Consider the following 23,749-nt stretch of genomic DNA (forward strand, 5'->3'; position numbering starts at 1 on the left):
TAATGAAATAATTTTTTCACATAAGTGACAGTGTGAGTATATCAAACTAATGAACTCAATTTTTCACATAGGTGATGACATGAGTGTGAGGTCAAACTAATAAACTTATCTTTTTACATAGGCGACGATGTGACTGCGCCAAAAGAAAATACCGATATCAATGCTCGACTTTGATACCATTATAAAATTGAATAAATTGTATTTTTTTGTATATTAAATTATCTAAATAATACATAAATTTATACAAGTCCTAAATCCTATATATTAAACAAAAAACATAAATCAACATAATAAATATACAATAATGCAAAACAAGATTATGCATTATTCTACAAAAATAATGCCCCCAAGGAGACATTTATTTTGTTTTTGGTTTGTGTGTTGGCAAATTCGATGAGGGCATTTGGAAAATGCTCCCTACATGTTGGCTGCTACGATTCTGCTTTTAGAGTCTAGCGATTGTTTGTGTTTCTTCCCTTACAACTGCTACTAGTGTTGCTCTCTCTGCCACTATGTTATTGTTTTGCATCCTCTGTTTTGCCTTTCTCTCTTGCATTCAAAAGACAATATTGGCCTTTTTTGAGCTTGTTTATTTATTTTTTAAATTTTTGGTTGTTTGGTTTTTCTCTCATCTTAATTTCTATCTTTGGAACTTTTTAGAAAAAGAGTCAAAAGGAGAAGATTCCCCCTCTCCCCCATTTTTTGTGGTGTTCTCTTCCCCCTTATCCGAGGGGGGCGGGTGTGTTTGTCCCTTGAGTAAAAGCTTGGCTTTGGCCTTGCTTATTGGCTTTGTGCGTTGTATACATTATTGCTAGCTTGTTGCCTTTTTAAAGTGTAACAAAGTTGAGTTTAGGTTATTTTCCTACCCTGGCTAGGTTTTTTTTGTTTTATTTACTCTTTTTTATAAAAAAAGAAAAACAGCATAACAAGAAATCATATGTTAAAAATATATATTAACTTAGAAAAACATATATTTATGATATATTATAATATAAAAAATCATATATTTTAAATATATTTCTAATATATTTTAATATTATCAATGATAATGAATCGTCATATTATTGAGTATTTACTTTTAAAATGATAATGAGTCATGTTAGGATATGAGTTAACATGGTGCACAAATTTCCAACGTAACTTGAAATTTGTGAATAGTGTCAAGGCAACAAATAAAATAGGATATATCAAGACCTCAAGGGAGGACCAACACCAATTAGAAAATAAATTTTTTAAAGGGAAATTGAAATTTTTACCCTTATTTTAATCCGTATATACATACATGCCACTTATCTCAAAGCTTAAACAAATATACCACAACTGTAATCTACTTCTCCAAAATACCTTTCTTGATGTAACCCATGCAGAAATTCTCTCTTTTTTTCTACAACTTCTTCTCTCTGTAATTTTAAAAGATATTTTGCGTTAATGAAAACTATTTGAAACAGTGAGATAATAGTATAATATATAATATGATAATAATTAAAAATTAAGGTAATGAGATAGTCATTGATCACTTTCAACATGAGCTGGAAGTCAAATATGACAGAAAATTAATTTAGAAGGGGAAAAAGGAAGGGTTGGTGTCAACGCCAACGCTTGCTTTTTTCATTAATAATTGACACCAACCCACTTGCTCTGAATTTAACTTTTAAAAATGTCATGTTTTCAGCAAGTATAATGAATATATATGAATAATATATCAAGAGGGAATATTATAATGAATATATATGAATAATGCACTGACTTGAATAATTCACTGACAACTAGAGAATATATTCCTTATGTTATTGTTTGCTTCCTTTTTAACTTTTCACGTGGAAGCCTTGCTTGCTTTCATATATGTAGATGTTTTTGCAAACTTTTTTTTGCAAAAGTATTTGCTTGCTTATTTCCATATTTTCTCAAAAAGTATTTGTTTCCACATAGATCATCGGATTGTTTTCTCGTGCACAAAGAAAATTCAACAAACAACTTCATTGATTATCGATACTATTGACGTAATAGTAAGAAGATAGGTTAGGTTTTGTTATATCAAATGGAAGCAGAATTATATCATATCAAATTCAATTTGGTCCAAATTCAATGTAACTTGAATTTTAATTTGGTCTGAATTTAAATTAATTTGAAATTAAAATTAAAATTAATATGAAATTGATCAAATTAATTTGGAAATTGCAATGGGTGAGTAGAGTGGTTGGCGAAAACGCCAACACTTGGCGGGAATCCCAAGCTTCCCATACTTCTTCTATTTCACTTACTTATTCTTTTTAATATATTTTCTTTACTGTTCACCTATCCATGCTTGTATTCTTTTATTTCACTTACCTATTCCTTTTTTAATCTATTTTCTTTACTGCTCACCTATCCATACTTATAGTTCAGTAGATTTTATTTTAGTATGCTAGTGATTCAAATCTAAAATGTAGCTTAAATGACATTTAAAACTCAAAAATGGTAATCTTACATAAAATATTATGAACATTCAAATTTAACTGTTTTCATGAAAAATGATGTCATGCATATTAATTTACTGATAATCCAATTTTTTTTATTCTAATGTTACATTAGTTGATACCAATTATGTTAATTTAATAATGATAATCTAGTTTTTTTTTATTAATCTTTGATTAAAATGATTATCTTTCATTAATGTAATTTAATGAATTAATATATATTTTTAGGTATTTGCAATCAACTACCAAGAAGGGGCATATAGATTCCATGATGTATACAGATTCTGAGTGCACATGTTGCTTCAGACAAAGATGGACACTATGAGTATAATTAGGAATAAACTAATATTTACTCAGAGAGCTATTTTTCAGATAACCTGTTTCGAACACTTATTAGATTTCATAGAGTCACCGTTTAGTGTCGTATTTATTTAAGCAATGTTATTTCGTATGATTAATCGTGGGAACCCAGACAAAGAAATGTGGTTCAAAATAAATGGTGTTGAGTTCTGATTCAGCCCTGTGGAGTTTGCACTAGTCATTAGTCTGATTTTCGGGGAGGACATTGACGTGTCGAACTACGTTGATTACGCAGGGACGTCTCGACTGAGAAAGGAATACTTCTTGGACATTCACAGGTTATTATCCTATGGGGAGATTGAGCAAGTATTCGACAATGAAATTTGGGGAGACAATGATGATGACGTAGTGAAGTTTGTGGTCTTGTATTATGCATTTACAAGATTATTAGGGGCAGACAATAAAACCAAAATACCTGATCGTTTTTTGCATTTAGTGGACAATTTAAATGCATTCAGTCAATATCTATGGGGGCAGTGACATGGAATAAAATAGTTGAATCAATGTGGAAGGGTATCCATAACAAATATCAGTATTATATTGAACATTACCCGTCGTACACAAGTTCACTCCCACTTCTTAGTTATAATATTTTGGGATACCCGATTACTTTATAGGTAAGTATCACATAATAGATAAAGTTTACATTTACACTGACGATTGTAAATACTAACCATAAATATTGTACAATGTGTAGTATTAGATTTATGAGATTATTCATAATCTATCACTTTATATCCGTGTGTAAGTAAATGATCAAATCTCTCATATTCTGAAATGGAAGATAACTGTACTGTTGATCTGGGATGACATATCGATACTTTGGGATGCTTTTCTGGTAAGTTGCTCATTGGTTGATTTATATTTTATTATTTTATCTTGTATTTCATTAATTTTTATAAATTTTCTTCATGTTCCAAGAGGAGATTACAACTGCATTACGTCCGATTGAGATTGAGTGTAACTTTGAGTGGTACATTTGGGTTTTGGAGTTTATGGGAGAATAAGTGTCACCAACATCATCAGATGACGAGTCTATAAATTTAGATGATGATGATGACATCCAGTCGAATAGTCCTATTGCCTTTCAAACAACCCCCAGAGGGTCTTTACAGTCATTTACTACTTCTGTATGAATATCTTTATCATGAGGTGCCCAACCCATTGTATTGGACAGGTATCCCCTCCATAAGTGTCATCCTCTCGTATTACACACCCCCGAGAGTCATATAAAACATCTAATAATGTACGTGTATCCCTTCCACGAATGTTTACCTTATGTGCCTTCCATCTTCGAGAGCACCAAAGGGACAAGCCTACAAGACACTTAATTCACGGGATGTCGTACAGTGGTGTATCATATGACCGTCTTCAACAAATCTTAATGGAACATGGAAGAGACATTGACTCTCAAATACAACAATGATTGGACTAGCACGCTGCAATGATATGTGTGGAGTGGGAGCGACAAACATCTATGTTTCATGGAGAAATGTAGGAGCAATGGTAGTAGCAGACATCAATGTTTCATGAGGATATGCAAATGCATTGGCAACAACATGCATCAATGCTTTATAGGGAGATGCAAGAGCAATGGCAATATCAGACATTGATGCTTCGAAGGGAGATACATGAACTCCAATCATCATTAAATAATCAAATTACAAGACTTGAAGATTCTTATGTTCAGACATCAGAATCAATACAAGTTATTATCCAATATACTTATTTTTTATTTCAATTAGTTGTGTTATAAAATAATGATAAGCGTATATTTTTTGCAGTTGGACGACTTATCGGAGGATGAGGTTCAACAACAAGCGTAGGATCAATCGTCAACTATTCAGAAGCCAATAACAACTAAAAAAGTGTCAGCATTTGGACATGTGCTATGAAAAGAAAAATAGTTGGTAAGTCCATTCACAGATCCAACAACAGCATAAAAAAAAAACAGCCTATACTTGAGGACTGTCATTTGGACTCACGATTGGCTGAGGCTTACTTAGAGTTCTTATTGTGGTACTGTCGTGTGTCAAATAATGACACTTGATGTGTCTTCCTTAGGGGACCAACTGGAATGACAACATATATGAGCAAACCATGGTGGACGCAAATTGTAACACCAGGGCAATAGTTGGAAAACACGGTATGCACATTTCCTTTGTATTAGTTCATATTAGTTATCACTTTTAACTTATGATAGTATTTATCTGTGTACATAACACATCTATACTTTCATTGGAATACTCCGTAAATCCTCCAAAGTGGGCACGCGCCCATCTTTCATACCTAATGTCAGTCAAATAGGCTGCTACAGCGGGATTTACTCGGGTAATTCTACTTATAGCAGCTTGAAACTCCTTGAGGCGATATGCGTTAGTAGCTTTCCAAAATAATCCTTCAATATGTTTGGGTTTTTTGAACTGCAAATGCATATTACCCTTTATATGGTAATTACAAAACCTATGATGGGTATAAGACATTACATTCTCAGTTGACGTAATTATTGAATAATGACGATCAGAAATAATGGCCAAATCTGACAAATCACCAATGCACATGCGAAAGTATGTCAAAAAGGGCATCCATATATCTATTCTCTCTTTGTGTCCAATACCGAATGCGAGCGGATAAATTTGATTATTACGATCCTTTGTAACAACAATGAAAAGAGATCCAAGATACTTTCCCTTTAAGTGTGAAGCATTAATGCATATCACCGACGATAGAATTGTTGGAACCCTCCTATTGAACACCTCATACACATGAAGAAAAACTTGAACCTGTTTTCCAGATCGATGTCAATACGTGTCACAGTTCATGGGTTCTAAAGCTCCAAATTATGACAATACTCACATAATAGACCAAAAGACTCTTTTGGAGATCCTCATAATGCATTTATTGCATATGTTTTGGCACGCCATGTTTGCGTGTTGGATATGTTGATTCTATACCTATCTGTCATGTCTGAAATAATTTCTTTTGGTCGATAAATGCGATTAACGACAAACATTGACTTAAGTATGTTTCCTAACGATTCTACACTAGTTTGTCTATGTTGCGGCAATATTTGATCTCGTAGATAAGTGTGTGTCTCGTCCATATGTCGTAACACTCAATAGTCTTCATCTTACTCTCGTTGCTCATCCCTGCCATTTACATTGTGGGTGTACGCACTTAAGCTTATACCGTACATTATCAGAGTGACCAACCTTCCATTGAATTCATGTCTCTAAGGCATATATTCAAAATAATGCTTTCAATCCTACCTTCGAGTTATAAAAACCCATTACTTACAAATGGTTGCCCCTTTGTGTTGCTCGATTATTAATACTTGTATTCTCAATATCAACAGTAGGCTCATAAACCTATTGAAATAAATTTAGATTATGGATGTTACTTGGATATGCTCCAATATTCATAAAACCATGATGTCTTATGCTACATTCAGCCCCTTCATTACAAGCATGACTTTGACTTCTGTCAACAGCTTGGCTCGGAACACCGTACATGTCTTCATCAAACACTAAGAATTCTTCATCGTCATCATCCTCATTACCTTCTACTTCATAATCCTCATCCATGTTATTGTCATTATCATCATCAATACCATAATTCCCACCAAACTCTTGAAAACTTTGTGGATATGTCCACTCATTTATCGGATGATTTTTCCTTTCTTTCTCATGAACATCTTCGACTTGTTGATTGTCTCTTCCATCAATCGGACTCTCGATAACATAAAGTTTTATATTTCCTTGTGAACTTCTTACTACAACCATCAAAAACTCCGTCTACAATCTTCTTCGAACCCACATCACCTAGGGAAAATACACGCACATTTGACTTACTTCGATCGAGTCTTAGACGATAGCTGATTCTTGCAATGAATCATCCAAAATCAATACTTGTGTCAATACACATCACTCTCTCATTCCCATCAACATATCTTGTCACATTATCATCACCTTCAACCTATTGGGCTCCATAGCGAATCTTAAATATAGTTTTTTCCATCTTGACTAAAAATAAACCTAAAAACATAAAAACTCCAAATTGCACTAGTTTACAATTTTTTCAAATTAAACCCTAAATACAATACCAATGCAACCAAGCTTCATACATACGTATTTATAACATATTAAACTATTATATCATCAAGTGATGTATAAATATTGATCAAGGCAAGACAATAAAAAAACGAAAGAAAATGAATGTGGATGATTTTGATGTGAAATCTTTGCAGCAAATGTTAATTCTTTTAATAAATTCAGCAATTTTCGTCTCTCATTCCCTTATGTCCAAGTTGAATTTTTTATAATGGTTTTCTCACGGATTTTATTGTTCAATCACGTGTCTTCTCTGATGAAAAATTTATTTTTTCATACTGTAATGATTTCTTCCTCACTTGAACACTGAGAACAAAGAGAGAAAAAGTCATAAAGAAAAAAAGAAAATCTCAGTATAGATCATGTCAAAAAGAGTATTTTAAAGAAGTAGAGTACTATTTTAGTATATTTATTTAAGCTATGAGATAAGTGACAAATATATATACACAGATTAAAATAAAATAAAATTTTCAATTTTTTTTTAAATTAAAGAAGGTATGTTTTTGCGGGCCGACTTGCAAAATACCTATAAAAATGACACGATTTGTGACTCGCTAGACTTTGTCACTTTACTCATGCACAACTTATCATGACTACATACGATTTTTCTCCAAATTGATTTGACATTGGTGATTAAGGTCAAATAAAATATCTTAAAACTCCAACTTTTATATCAATTTCAATTTTAATTTTAAATCCAATTCTAATTGAATTTAAATTTCATTTGAAGTAGAAGACAATCTCTTTAAATGGCATGAAAGTCTTTGGACTTTTCCACCCTCATTTATTGTCGGATACTGAAAGTCGACGACGCGCCGTACATACGTCTTACCGCCATTTATTGCCTTCCCACCACATTTTGACACGTGGGCTGTTTTAAATTCCAGATATTGACCTTGCATATTTTTTCAAAGTCTATTAATTTCCTACACCCCTTAATTTGAAAAAGTACATTAAAGTCCTGTAATTTTGAAAAACTGAGTACCCCTTTACTCTCATCTAAATTAATTAAAATTGACTATTTTTTATGCATGTAATTTTTTTTTAGATTATATATTATATGGACAAACCTTTGGTTACCAAAAAAAACAAAACTCAGTTTAATACAAAATTTATTCTTATCACTTATCTTAATAACCTTAGATTTACAAATATTTTTTAATCTAACATTTCATTTAAAATTCAATCAACAAGAAATATGATTATGAATTGACAAAAATTATTTATTAGGTATAATAAGCCATGATTAGTTTGGTAAAATTATTTATTTTGTCAAAAATAATAAATTTTGCATAGATAAAAATTTAGATATAAAGAATTTTATAGATACAATCACATAAATATTCATCATAAATTTTAGAGTCGAATTTTTTTTTTATAAAACGTATATTTCTTGATTGTATGTGTATAATTCCTAAACTATTTATTAATATAGCTTAACTTTAATAAAAATATAGACTTTATTAAATTATTATTAATAATACATTAATACTTTTAGAATTTGGATTATAAAAGTAAAAACCATGAGGAAAAATTGAGGGGTTTAAAGAGAATTTTTAAAAGATTAGTTGAATAAAAGAAAGTATGATGATGAGGTGGCAGTGATGTCATTCATTTCTAGCCAAACACTTTTGGTCCGTCACAGGATTTTGTATTAGTTAGACTTGACAATCCCATCAAATATCCACAATGTTTTGGGTCGGGTGAATTTGATAAATTCGATACATTATCTATTCAAGTTCCATTACAATTTTCAATTGAAAATTTGTGATAAATTTGGTTAGGATTATGATTTAAACTTCAATGACTTAAACATGTTTAAGTTATCGAATTAAATAAATTCAAAATTAAATTAAGTTAACCTTATGATAATATCAACATAAATGAAATCTTTTTTAAAACTTTTATTATGTTATATTAATGTTATCGATTCACTCAATCAATCGATGCCAATCTAACTATTAATTTATTAATACACCTATAAATAATGTTATATATATCTATTTTAGACATATAAATAAATATATATTTATATATATTATTATATGATTAAATATTATTTTATTTTTAATTCAAAATTATTCGATTACATAATTATATATATCAAATATATATTTATTTGTATATTAAAATTAAATACATATAATTTTATTATTCACTTGTTTGATGTGAATAATTTAAACCTAATTAATTGGAGAAATGACTCATAGCTAACATGAAAAAGCTTAAAAAACCTCTTCTCCTTTCATAAGAGTCAAGCAACCAAAAACGTTTCATCGAAGTTTCAACAATTTTAGGTCTATTTTTTTTAATTACAATCTAGATGTCTTATTTATTTTGTTATTAAAGATTGTCAAATAATTAATAATTTGAATTTATAGTTATATGTTTCCGTCATGGTGGATGAATATTCGTGGGACTCGCAATCTTCTTTATTATGTTAAATGTAATTGATTAATTTTTAAAATTAAATTAAAAAATATGATAAAATTTTAATATTTTATTATTATTATTAATTAAATAATATTTTTAAATTTATTATTAACATTTGATTTTAATAAAAATTAAATGATAGATAAATATTAACATGATTAAAAGTTAGTAAAAGTCACTTTGATAATAAATTGTCAAAATAAGTCTCCCATGAAAATAAGTTTTGGCCAATTTATTTTACACGTGACAATTTCTTTGTTTAAGTTTTTTTAATTGAAAACAGTCCAATAGGAAAGCCTTTCTTATATCTTATACAAATAAATATAAATTATGATAAAATTATATAAATTTATAATATGTATAAATGATAATATATTATTATTTGTTAAATAATTCGAAATCAAGAATAAGAGTAGTGTTATGTATATAATTTTTGTGTATAATTTTATACACAAATAATAATATATCATCATATGATTAGATAGTTTAAAATTAAATAAAAATAATATTCAATCACAAAATAATACATCATTATTTATGTACAAAGATATGCATAAAAGTTGTGCATATAGTTTTATCCCAATAATAAAATAATTAATAATATTATATATACAAATAAATTATATAAATTGATATTATAACACACCATTGGATGATTTTGAAGTGAATGAAGAAATGAACAATCATATCACCCAATCACACCACTTTAGTTTTTATAAATAAGTTTATACAATTTATTTATGTACATAATTTTATTATAAAATAATATACACTCATATAATAATATTTCAACATTAATACATAAATTAATATTAATCCATATGGTGAAATTATAACTTAAGTAGTCAAAACTAGACTATTTTACATGTAAAATTACATTTAAAATGGTTTGATTTAACTAAATATCGCACATTAAGTTTGATTTTGATCGTACAAGTACGTCAACATATGGTTGGACTCATATAAAAAATGTATGATTTGTTCGTTTTGGTAAAATTGTATCTTTTTTGTGTGATTCCGGTCAACAAATCTAATTAAATTATCAACATCTTAAGAGAATAATATAATATTTTTATAAAGGTGAAATATTTAGGAATAATATAAAAAATAATATTATATAGTTTTTATATATAATTTTAATATATAAATTATATATCATTATGTGATTAAGTATTATTTTATTTTAATATATAAATGATATATCATTACGTATAATTTTATTGACATAAAATTTTACCTCTTTAACATTATATTCGAACTCTCTTCCAATAATAAATTTGAGTTTTGAGTGATATTTTATTGTTTTTTAAATTGACTAATTTGATTGATTAAATCGTATAATTCAATATGATTTATATATAAATATTAACTTATTTTAGATTTAGGTTAAATTCAATAAAGCTGTTGAAATAGAAGTCCTGTCTGCAAGCTAAATTAAAAAGACAAAAAGAGCCGGTTGAGAACTCGACAGCGATGGCCCACCATTTGGCTGAATTCAAAGTGCGAAAACACATCAACAGTGGAAGAAGAGTCATACCCTTTAAGGAAAAGTCAGATATGGACCCAAAAATGGGGCCTGGAATGGAGCCCAAGAGGGTCCGTTGTTCATACGCGTATTTGTTTTCTTCCTATTTGTTTCAAACAGCTTGCAAGTTGCAACTTTTATTAAAATGACACACATGTCTTGCCCTCTTGCCATTATTTCATACAACAATCCATTTTCGTCCCTTTAATAATATCACAACAACCTGCAACTTTCTTTCTCTAAAAAATATGGCAGAAACAATTGTCTCTGTTATTGCTGGGGAACTTTTGAGTAAGGTGATGTCCCTTACTTCCAATGAAGTCTCCTTCGGATGGGGTGTCAAGAATGATGTACAAGAGCTTGCTGACACCTTAACCACCATCAAAGCTGTTCTCTTAGATGCTGAGGAGAAACAAACCCAAAATGAGAAGCTGAGAGTTTGGCTGGAAAAGCTTAAAGAGGTTTGCTATGATGTTGAAGATGTTTTGGATGAAATTGAGGTGAAAGATTTGTGTAAGCAAGTGATGAATGGTCAAAGCATTTCAAGAAAGGTATGCCACTTTTTTTCATCTTCAAATCCAATCGTTTTCCGTTTTAAGTTGGCCCATAAAATTAAGGAGATTAACAAAAGATTGGCAAAAATAGCTGCTGAAAAGAATGATTTTAATCTCAATGAGAAAATTTATAGCAATAATATTTTAGGTTGGCAGAGAGAAACCCACTCTTTTGTGCGTGTTTCAAATGTTATTGGTAGAGATAAAGACAAAGAGGAGGTTGTGAAAATTTTATTGTGTCCAAGTGATGGTCATGAAAATGTTTCTGTTATTTCTATTGTTGGAATTGGAGGTTTAGAAAAAACCACACTTGCTAAATTGGTGTATAATGATGAAAAAGTAAGTGATTATTTTAAGTTAAAAATGTGGATTTGTGTGTCGGATGAATTTAATCTAAAAAGGCTTTTGATTGACATTATCAATTCTGCGATTGGGCAAAAATATAATCACCTGAGTATGGACCAATTGTAAACAATCCTACGTGATATTATAAGAGATAAAAAATATTTGTTAGTCTTGGATGATGTTTGGAATGAAAACTATGAGTTGTGGTATGATTTAAGAAATTTACTAATGGAGTGTGTTAATGGAAGTAAACTCATAGTAACTACACGTAATGATCATGTTGCCTCGATTATGGGATCTGTATCTACATATAAGTTAAAAGGACTTTCTCTTAATCAATGTTTGTCAGTGTTTGTTAAATATGCATTTAAAGAAGGTCACAAAAAACAACATCCCAACCTTATAGAGATTGGAAAAGAAATTGTAAAAAAATGTTGAGGTATTCCATTAGCAATAAGAGCCTTAGGAAGTCTTCTTTATTCCTCAACTTTTGAACAAGATTGGATAAATGTGAGGGATACTGAGATATGGAAGTTAGATCAAAAGGATAATAGCATTTTACATGCTCTAAGAATAAGTTATAATCATTTGTCGTCTCCTTTGAAACAATGTTTTGTCTTTTGCTCTATATTTCCAAAAGACTTCACATTTTGTAACTCTATCTTGATTAAGTTTTGGATGGCCAATGGGCTTCTCAAAGTCCACAATGGAAATGAAGATTTGGAAACTATTGGCATGCAATATATAAAAGAATTAATGTGAAGATCTTTCTTTCAAGATATTCAAGATTTTGAAAATGGTGTCTATTCATTTAAAATTCATGATCTAATGCATGATGTTGCCACATTATTGTTCCAAAATGAGGGCTTAATAGTGAAAAGGAGTAACCAAATTGCTGCCACAACTTCTTATCGACATTTATTATTTCATCATTTGGATGCAAGTCAACTAAAGGCTCTAAGCTTTTTACCTAACCTGGGTAATTTAAGAAGCATTATGTTTTTTCAACATGTTGAAGAAAATATCATTATTAGCCAATCATTTTTAGAATTAATTGTCTCAAGATTTAAGTTTTTGCGGACATTACATTTTTCTAACTTAGGTATTGAAACAGTGCCTAAAAGAATTGATAATCTGAAGCATTTGAGATATTTGAGTCTACCATGTAACCCGAAAATAAAAAGACTCCCAAATTCTGTTTATAAGTTACAAAGTTTGCAATTTTTATCGCTGTTTGATTGCGAGAAACTAGAAGGGTTAAGCGAAGATGTTAAGCACTTAATTAGTCTCAAAGTGTTATACTTAACCACAGTGCAAAAGCATCTACCAAATAATGGAATTGGCTGCTTGAATTCTCTTCGATTTTTATTTATTTACAATTGCAGCAAATTAGAATATTTGTCTGAAGATATTGGTCGCCTGAGAGCCCTTCGAAGACTATACATTTACAAATGTCCAGGTCTTATCTCATTACCACGTGGTGTAAGAAGCCTAAGCTCATTAGAAGAACTTCGTTTGAAAGATTGTGTAAGGCTTAATCTTGATTTGAGCATAGGATCAGATGAGCAACACAATCATGAAGAACTTAATAGTACAGGGCCTCCCCTTCGATTGCTTGAAATCGGTAATTTACCACAATTGGTGAAATTGCCGCAATGGCTTCTTCGCTGTTCGACAAACACGCTGCAAACCTTGCGTATTGGTAATTGTTCCAACTTGAAGGCACTACCAGAGTCAATGCAAAAACTTCAAGCTCTTCGGGTTTGGAATTGTCCTGAATTGTCATCTCTACCCAAGGATATCAATCATCTCATCGCTTTGAGAGAACTAATAATTGAAGACTGTCGTCAACTGACGGAAAGATGCAAACCAGAAGCAGGTGAAGATTGGCCCAAGATTGCTCATATCCCGAACATTAAACTTGACGGAGAGATTATCAAGTCAACCGAAAATTAGGTATGACCAATCCATATCTCTTCTTCTTAATCAGTTAGTAGGCAAATATTCTTGACATATTTATTTGTTTCAAGTCAAAATTTTTGGTAACAATTTGATTGGTTTATCTTCAGATATGAATTTCAAAATTTGAACAGCTACAAAACTTAACTTCTTTGTTTCTCCTTCCTTTCTTTAACTTTGTTATTTTCTATGTATGCAGGGGAAACTTGAATCAAATGTATGATTTTAATCTCAATAAATTCTTCAATTCCCATGAATTATGAACGCTAATTCAACCAATTGACTGGAGGATTTATCCATTTTACTTCTTCTATGTATTAAGCATTGGTGTTCGATCTACACCTTCATGTTTTTTCAGGTACAAATCATTTAGTTTTTAGATTATACAATTTTAAAGATTGTTGGGTGTTTTGTTTTTATGTACTTTATTAATTTTCCACTCACCTTAATTGTGAACATGTATTGTAGGACTGAGGGAGATTAAGCCAAATGGTGCAGTTAGTAAAGCATATCTTCCTCTGGTCTGATTCAGAATTTCAGTGTTTACAATTATAATTCAGCGTTCGATCCATAATGTGATTTTTTCAAATAAATGTTCATGAATGTATAGAGTTTTTTTTATGTATGTTTTATTACTTTTGCGGAAATGAACAATAAGTACACTCTAAGTTTATTCCAATAAAGTTTCAGATTTTATTTCTTATTAAAAATAAAAAACATTAGTTGTTAAAATTCTGTTCTGCCAAAGAGAAGATTGCAGGGTGTTGGTGTTTGAGATGCAAAACAACATCTTCAATTTTTATGGATTCACAAGTGCGGCAATTTAGAATATTTGTGTGAAGATATTGGTTGCCTGAGAGCCCTTCAAAAACTTTGGATTTTTGAATGTCCAAGTTTAATCTCATTACCACATGGTGTAAGAAACTTAAGCTCATTAGAAAAACTTCGGTTGAAAGATTGTGAAAGGCTTAATCTAAATTTGAGCACAGGATCAGATAAGCAAGACACAGGACCTCCTCTGCGATTGATTCAAATTCATGATTTACCACAACTGGTGAAATTGCCGCAATGGCTTCTTCAGTGTTCGACTAACACTTTGGGATAACTATTCATTCATGGCTGTCTAGAATTGTCATCTCTACCAGAGGATATGAATCGTCTCAACTCTTTTAGGGAACTAATAATTAAAGGCTGCCCTAAACTGAGGGAATGATGCAAACCAGAAACAGGTGAAAATTGGTCCACGATTGCTCATATCCCAAACATTCAACTTGACGGAACACTGATCCTATTCTTCTTCTTCTTCATTTGGTTTAAAATCTGTACTATTACAAAACTGATCCTATTCTTTGTTTCATATGTATGCAGGGAAAACTTGAATTAGATGTATGAGTTTTCAATCTCATAATTAAATTCTTCCATTTCCATTGAAATAGCCTAATTTGGAACACTAATTCCACTGAATGACAGGAGGGGTTATTCATTTTAGTTCTTCAATGTATTAAGCATTGGTGTGGAATCTATTGTCTTCATGTTTTTCAGGTACAAATTATTTGGTTTTTAGGTAGTACAAAACGTTGGGTTTCTTAAATATTTTCTTATTTTTCTACTCACCTTAAAATTGGCCTCATTTGTAAATATATATTGTAGGACTCATGGAGATTCAACCGAATGGGGCAGTTAGTAAAGCATATATTCCTCTATAATTTGATTCAGAATATAACTTCTCATGATGTGATTTGTTTAAATAAATGTTTGTGAATGTACAGAGTTTCATGTTTATGTTTTAATTTTTTTTTGGCAACACATATTTATTCCAATAAAGTTTCAGATTTTATTTCTATTTATGTTTCGATTATCACAGTTATATTTAAATTCTCTGGTTAAATTTTAGAGCCTTGCAGACCCTTGACCATGAAATTCTAAAAAATAACTTGAAGTCAAACATTGTTTTTATTGTATGTGTAGATTAAAGAAAGAAACCAGATTGGGGATCCATAATATCTTAGTTTTAACATCTGGGATCCTAAATTTTCTTTTTAAAAGGAGAAAAGAAAAAATAGTTGTTGAAATTCTGTTCTGTGAAGGATTAGATTATAGGGTGTTGATATTTGTGATGCAAAACAATATCTTTATGATTGCCAGTAATGTCCTTGGATTGAGCTGTCTTTAGAGAAACTTGGCCTATAATAAGAGTGCTCCACACTGTAAGATGCTTTTTTTTTTCCGGTGTTTGATTTCTTTTCTATCATTTGGTGTACTGAAATATTTCCTTTCTTAGCTGATTCATTCAATACTGATCAATCTTCCTTTCCCTCTGGATATCTTAGAAATGTTGTGATCAATCTTAGCATGCCATCTGACATCGAAGAACATAAAAGTTTACAGACAATGTAAGTTCGTATTGTAATTCCATGAGTGTGTCTCTTATTGTTTATGTGGGTCTTCTTTAATAGATTTTTCCCTTTCTGCGGGGATTTGGTTTTCAACTACTTAATTGTCAAATCCCAAGTGCTTTGTTCAGTGTTGATACTCTTACTTGTAAATATGTTGAAGCTTGCCTTCATATATTCAAGATTTGACCATTTTATTTAAGTTAGCTTTTTTTATTTTAGATTTTTATCTTATCCTTTTTTTTTATTTTAGCATACATTAGTTTGTTTGTTGTCTCAATGGCCAGGTTTCTTGGAAACAATGGCCTATCAGGAACCATTCCTCAGCAAAGGGCTGTATATCTTAAAAACATGTAAGCTCTAGCTTCAGTTTTGTTGAGAATTATGTGTATATATCATATCGAATTAGATGGATGTTATATGTCAATATTTGTTATATCTTCCTTGAAATTTTAGATGTTCAAATGTCAAAGAGGTATTGGTGCCAAATGCTTTGTGAATAGATTAAGAAGAAAGAGAATTAAACTTATCATACAAACTGAAGAAGAATGAAACTATAGATCAAGAAAGGAAGAGCGGCGTACCTCACAAATAGGGACAAGGAGACTGCGTTTAGAGTGAAAAGATGAAACCCCAGATTCCGTTTCGAGTCAGAGACAACTAATTTCGCTCCCTTTATTTAGGCCAAAAGACTTATTCTCACCCAAGATATAGTAAAATTTCAAAAGGACCCTGATTAACTTTTAAAAATCTAAATACCCACTCATCCATTAATTTTTATAGTTACAATAAAAGATAAAATCATTATTTAAAAATTTTTATTTAAATAAAAAAATTTATCCTTTTAAACCCTTTAGTTTTAAAAGCTACATTTACACCCTCAAACTTTGAAATATTTATTTACACCTCAAATTTTGATGACCAACCACCCCTCAAACTTTGAAATATTCCATTTATATCCTAAAAAACTGTACCCTAAAGTCAACTTTTAATTTGTTTCCAAAACCTAAGGGGTGATAAAGTGATTAACCTATTTTAAACATGTGGGGAACATGTAATAATGACACTTAATAGTTAATCATTTACCGACCCCAGCGTTCCTGATCTATACATATTGTACATATTAACCAACAAACTGTACCCAGAGCCAAAATCCAGTACGGTTTATTACTGAAGAAGAATGACAAATTCACAAATAGGTATTGGTGCCAAATGCTTTGTGAATAGATTAAGAAGAAAGAGAATTAAACTTATCATACAAGCTGCAAGTATGTATCTTAGAATTAGGCCAACCGATTAATTTTAAAAATCTAGACAATAATTGTAAGTAATTGAAAGTCTTTACTGAATAGTTTCTTTCCAGATTTATATGCATATGTTTCCCATTCATCTGGTGTTTCAAAATCATTCATCCGGTTTTTTAAATTCTATTTTGTTCAGGGATTTATCTTACAATTTTTTCTCGAGTTATGATTTGATGTACTACATCTCTAGCATGTATACTTCATACTTCGAAGTATAATTGATCTTTGCATTGGACTGAACAGGAATCTAGTGGCCAGCAATTTCATGTTTTGACAGCTCAAACATCTGGTTGGTTATAGTTACTTTTTCAATGTATAAGATGTCAGATTTTTTCTTTTGAAAAAATGCACTTGCTGAAAGAAAAAAATGACTCGAAATATATAGGCTCAGCAATGGGATATGCTGTGCTTTAACAAACATAGCTGGTAATGTTCTCTGTGCTTGCCAGTATTCTCCCTGGATTGAATTGTCTGCAGCGAAATTTCCCCTGCAATAAGAATGCTCCGCGTTGTAAGCTTCTTTCTTTCAGTTGTATAATTGTTTTCTAAAATTTAGTATATTACCAATTTTGTAAAATGTGTGTTCATTGAGCTCCAGTTAGGTTGACAGGACCGAACTGATAGCATAGTGTACATTTGCAATATGCAGATTCAAGTTTCGCAATCTAGTGTGGTGGTGAAGAAATGACAGTTGGTAGCATAGTGTATAAGGCTGATAACAATGATATTGGTGGAGCTTCTTCTAATCTACTTGATGCAGAAAAAGGGGCAATCAGTGATGCTGATTTGTTTTCTGATCGACAGTCAACAGATTCAACACACATGTTCAAAACACTAGCTCACAAGTGACTAGCACTGCAGCCCCGAAGCTTTATCAGTCTTCAAGGCAATCCCCTGCATCACTTTGATATTATGAACTTAGTCTGGAGAATAGACCTTACAATGTGAGCTTGTCCTTTGTTGAGGCAACCCTTTTGGTAATCAAGGCTCACAAACATGGGTGAGTCTTGGAAGGCATTTTTATATCTATGTTCAGGTAAACTTGCTGGAGAATTTTGGTTCTTGTCCTTAAATACACAGGTTCTACTATTGCAATTTCATCTATTTAGTCTTGTAATTGATCCTGTAGGGAACTCTCTAGTAAATAAAAATTTGGCATATCAAAAGAAGCAGGTGGAAATAGGAAAGCAGTGACAAAGAAATAAAAGGTTAGTGTATCTGAGAACTAACTTGAAATCCACCTTTCTAGGTTGGTAAAGCGACTCGTTGCATCTTATATGTTTTCTAGGTATAATATGTGATTCCTTTGGACATTATATGATTTAAAATAATGACAAATTTACATTATATGTTTTTTGATATACATATAACTGAATTTTCCTACTCGAATCACCAACTGTTGGTATTTCATGTTAGAAGAACCAAACTACACTAATTGTTGGTATTGTTGTAGCTTTTGGAATTTCAGGCTTGATATTTATATTTTTAACTTTTTACATGTAGACAAGAAGAAATAATGATGTTGCAAAAGGCAAGTGTCCAAGGGATTTTTAAAATAATAACAGTCGAAGTCTCAGAAGTCAAGTTTGTTCGAGAGATATGATTTATAGTAATAGATCTACAACTGAAGGATACGCATTCGTTGGACGGGCGATATCTATGAAGCAACTTTCACTAGGATCCTACCAAAGGAAAAGTCAGCTTGTTAATGAAATAGCTACCATATCTGCAGAGCAACATCACAATCTTCTTATTATCCGGTTGCTGCATTCAGGGAACTTGATACCTCCATGTAAATTAGTATCTTGAAAAACAAAGGCCTTGATCAAGTGTCGTTTTGTATGAAGATGCTAATTGATGATCAATCTTAGTTTAAAATTTCTATTGTTCTTTTTTTTCTGCAAGCAACTATAACATTAATGCTTGCGATTTTTCTCCTATGATTTACAAGATAAAAAGTTTCAAAACAAAATAATAATTCTAAAACTTTAGGTTCAGGAAATTATCATGCAAAATGCTTTTCAAGTTTTGCCTTTCTCCACATAATGCTCATCACAAACCTATATGCAAAGTCCCTCCACCTAATGTTCTATTGATGGATTGGATGGAATTGTTTAAACTTTGGACTCTGATACCATTTGTTGGACACTCAAACTTTAATAAATGCTAATTGGGTCTCTTCCACTTGAAAACCATAGACGTAATAACATTTATGGAGTTCCCATAGCATTTTGGGTGAAGTTGGACCTTATGGGTATAGCATGTCCTATTGAATCAAACCCACCAACATGTTCCTCCAACTACTCATCAAATAAAAGAACTCAAAAAAATCTCTAAAAGCCAGGGTTAGATTCAAACTGAGCTGAATCTAAGTTCAGACTTGTTCAAATTGATTAGAGATATAGTCAGTGAAATGAATAGTATCACTAACGGGATAAATAATATTACGACTGGGATAAATAGTATTTGTAGAGGGTGATTTAAACCGAACTGTAGTGTGACTACCCAATTGAAACTCCAGTTCAAATCAAGTCAAACACCAATTCAAGCCAAACCAGCTCGGTTTGAATCCACCCTCACTAGAAGCCAACTCTATAGCCGATAATTACAATTGCATAAAACAACTTTTCCCACCAGCAAGCATCTTCGAGTTCAATACTTAACTAAAATTAAGGGATTGTTGTTACCAGTACTCCACATAACAATTCATTGTGGATATATGTTGATCCATCTATGTTCAAAGCATACTTTTAAAAACCAGTGATTCAATCAGTTGAATGACACTTGCTAACAAGAATGGTTATGGTTCGCTTGAAAAGAATTTTTGAAGTTATACTAGTTTGGAACAGACGATTTGAACTAGGTTACATAAAAAAATTATTTTTTTAATTCATTATAACCAAAGTTCTCATCTATCAATTTTAAGCTTGTATACCATCAAATTAAACTTATTTTAATGATAAAATAATTTTAATTATCTATTTAATGATAAATTATGCAAAATTATTTTAAATACTAATTTTAGTAGTGTCCTGTTCGATTCCAAAAATATTGGTAATGTCAAAATGGTCAAACTATCCCGTCCATTTAGTTGATGTCCTATCCAATTCTAAAAATATTGGTAGTGTCCAAATGCTACCCTGTTGGAATTTACCCATTCAAATTGTTGTAGGACAAGTTGAACTTTGAGAGATAATCCAACAAAGTGATTTCTACAAGAATCTCTCCACTTAAATGGTTGAAACTAAGGTCCAATAACTACAAAACAAACAATTATCTATAGCTCTTCGGAATCTCACTATTGAGATACTTATGTGAGAGATTGAGCATACGAAGTTCCAGTAAAGTTCTTATTTTAACTAGAAATAGATTCACAAATAACCAATTGTAAATTTGAAACAGTATTCAATCACATAATGATAAATCATTATTGATGAATACTAATTATAAGGTCACGCAGTATTACTCATGTTTAAAACAACATAAAAGTTAGAGTGAGATTATGTGTATTGAGTTCTAATTCAAAGTACATGATAAAAATATAAGACATAATAATTACATTCATAAAGAAATAGTTAAACATCAAACTATCATGCTCATATTTATCATAATAATTCAAAGTACATGATAAAAATGTAAGTCATAATAAATACTTTCACGTGACTTTTTTAATACTCTAATTAGTGATTTCTATTTCTAATATTTATTGATATTCATAAAAGAACTTGAAATCAAATTATTTTGAGCCAACGAATTCCTTCTTAACTATCACTTGTTTTTATATACAAACAACATATAACCAATCTAGCTTATTATACATTATATGAATAGTCTCGTACTTATACATCATATGAAACAGATGTATTCATATCAAATCTAACCATGACATCTCAGGTCAAATGATTAATAGTGCACTAGTACAATCTTATGATGAATCATTAACTGTATTTTACATATTCATCTGATTCACCGTTATTAGTCATATTTGAAAAATAGTTTACTAATTGTCAATTTATACAAATACCTTAATGATATGACTTTCATAGTTACCCACACTAATATTATCTTCTAATAGTTGACAAAGGCATTCAAAGTGTCTATTGTGTGATGTCATTGCCTAATTGGCATCACGTATGTAGCATAAAGAACGCTTCAATAATTTGATATTCTAAAGATTCATATTATCCAAACAATTCACATGCATATAATATATTTAATAAATAAATAAATAAAGTTAAGATAACATACATGTGAAATACAAAAGACTTAATTAACACAAGATGAAACGTCTTGAAAACGATAATGTGATTGATTCTTAGGGCATACACTAACAAATCCTATATAAGGAAACATAAATCAACATAAGAATATATACTAAACTAGGAAACCATATATTTAGGATATATATACTCGAATATAGGAAACTATATATTTGGAATATATTTTAACATCCCCTCAAACTTAAGTTAGTAAAAGATCTATTAAATTGAGTTTGTAATGCAAGTCAAGAGGTGAAGACTTCTGCTTTCTAATAAATAAAATGTATGGAAGTGAGTTAAAAAGTGCCACTAATAAGATGACGACATGAGTGTATCAAACTAATAAACACATCTTTCCATGTAGATGAGGATGTAAGTGTACCAAACTAATAAATTCATCTTTTTATATTAGTGATAGTGTGAATGTACCAAACTAATGAACTTATCTTTCCACGTAAGTGACTGTATGAGTATTTCAAATAACTGAAATCATTTTTTCATGTAAGTGATAGTGTAAATATATCAAACTAATGAACTCAACTTTTCATGTAGGTGACGATGTAAGTATGCGGTCAAGCTAATAAACACATCTTTCTACATAGGAGACAATGTGAGTGTGTCAAAAAGAAATACCAACATGAACGCTCAACTCTAATACCATGATGAAAATAGAATAAAATGTATTTTTTTTATATTAAATTATATAAAAATTTATACAAGTCCTAAATCCTATATAAAAAATAAATAAATCAACATAATAAATATACAATAAGCCAAAACAAGATTATGCATTATTATACACAAATAATTCCCCCAAGGAGACATTTACTCTGCTCTTGGTTTGTGTGTTGGCAAATTCGATGAGGGCATTTGGAAAATGCTCTCTGCATGTTGGTTGCTACGTATTTGCTTTTAGAGTCTAGCGATGGTTTGTGTTTCTTCCCTTGCAGCTACTACTAGTGTTGCTCTCTCTCTATCCGCTATGCTATTGTGTTGCATCCTCTGTTTTGCCTTCTCTCTTGCATCCAAAAGACAGTATTGGCCCTTTTTGAGCCTGTTTATTTATTTTGTTTTATTTTTGGTCATTTTGTTTTTCTCTCTTCTTAATCTCTATCTTTGAAATTCCTTAGATAAACAGTCAAGAGGAGAAGAAGCCCCCTCCCCCACTTTTTTGTGTAGTGTTCTCTTCCTCCCTTATCTTGGGGGTTTTGTCCCTTGAGTAAAGGTTTGGCTTTGGCCTTGTTCACTAGGTTTGTGCGTTGTATAGTCTATTGTTAGCTTTTTGGCCTTTTAGAGTGTAACAAGTTTAGGTTATTTCTCCACCTTGACTAGGTTCTTTTTTGTTTTATTTACTATTACTTACCTCCAAAAAAAAAATTAAAGCGTAACAAGAAATCATAAATTAAGAATATATATTAACTTAGAAAAACATATATTTATGATACATTATAACATAGAAAATTATATATTTTTATCATATTTTAACAAAACCAATGATGAACCGTTATATTATTAAGTATTTACTTTTAAAATGAAAATGAATCATGTTAGGATGTAAGTTAAGACAGTACACAAATTTTGAACATAACTTAAAATTTGTGAATACTGTCAAGACAACAAATAAAATAGAATATATCAGGACCTCAAGCTAGGACCAATATAAATTAGAAAATATTTTTTTAAGGCCAAAGGACTATTTCCCACCCAAAGTATGTTTTTTACCAAATTCCTCGTTTTAACTTTGAAAATCTTATTTACCCACTTATAGATAGTTAAAATTAATTGTTTCAAAGACAAAATCGTTATTTTATCTGTAATATTAAAAATAAACTTAAATTTGAATTATTCCCCCCCCCCCCTCCAAACTCTATAAACTAATAATTTCTCCCCCCAACCTAAGTTTTCAAAAAGAATATTTTGCCCTCTAAGTTTTCCAAACTTTCCGATGAATTTTTTTGCAACGAAGAGCTTATTCAGTGATCTCTAAGCAACATCACTTCCTTCCGGTGAGTCCTCCTTCCGACGACAATCATTTCTACTCGGTGAGAGTTG

The 23,749-nt window shown here is 30.7% G+C and overlaps 2 protein-coding genes across 27 annotated transcripts in view; both read left to right on the forward strand.

Annotated features, from left to right (window-relative positions):
• Positions 1-23,749, forward strand: part of LOC123227503 (putative disease resistance protein RGA1) — a 104,907-nt gene that overhangs the window by 72,969 nt on the left and 8,189 nt on the right. For 2 of the 4 annotated variants that reach the window (XR_006504503.1, XR_006504505.1), the window contains exons 3-4: positions 14,064-14,099; positions 14,210-14,672. The exons of 1 other annotated variant lie outside the window; for it this stretch is intronic. The gene's annotated coding sequence lies outside the window, so the exon portion shown is untranslated. Of the gene's footprint in view, positions 1-14,063; positions 14,100-14,209; positions 14,673-14,730; positions 15,041-23,749 lie in introns of those variants that run through there. One more of the 4 variants, XR_006504506.1, reaches the window with a different exon arrangement.
• The window catches only part of LOC123227520 (disease resistance protein RGA2-like), a 56,147-nt gene that overhangs the window by 5,679 nt on the left and 26,719 nt on the right, over positions 1-23,749 (forward strand). For 7 of the 23 annotated variants that reach the window (XM_044652480.1, XM_044652482.1, XM_044652487.1 and 4 more), the window contains exons 3-6: positions 15,231-15,283; positions 15,392-15,420; positions 16,072-16,134; positions 16,422-16,487. In XM_044652480.1, the coding sequence (XP_044508415.1) occupies positions 15,231-15,283; positions 15,392-15,420; positions 16,072-16,134; positions 16,422-16,487 (211 nt within the window). Of the gene's footprint in view, positions 1-11,081; positions 11,435-13,167; positions 13,739-15,109; positions 15,284-15,391; positions 16,135-16,215; positions 16,283-16,421; positions 16,488-17,574; positions 17,596-17,681; positions 17,728-17,823; positions 17,950-18,087; positions 18,475-18,567; positions 18,647-18,941; positions 19,324-23,749 lie in introns of those variants that run through there. The other 16 variants (XM_044652478.1, XM_044652477.1, XM_044652479.1 and 13 more) reach the window with 10 other exon arrangements.

Source organism: Mangifera indica, chromosome 10 (genome assembly GCF_011075055.1).
Source record: "Mangifera indica cultivar Alphonso chromosome 10, CATAS_Mindica_2.1, whole genome shotgun sequence".
Taxonomy (NCBI): Eukaryota; Viridiplantae; Streptophyta; class Magnoliopsida; order Sapindales; family Anacardiaceae; genus Mangifera; species Mangifera indica.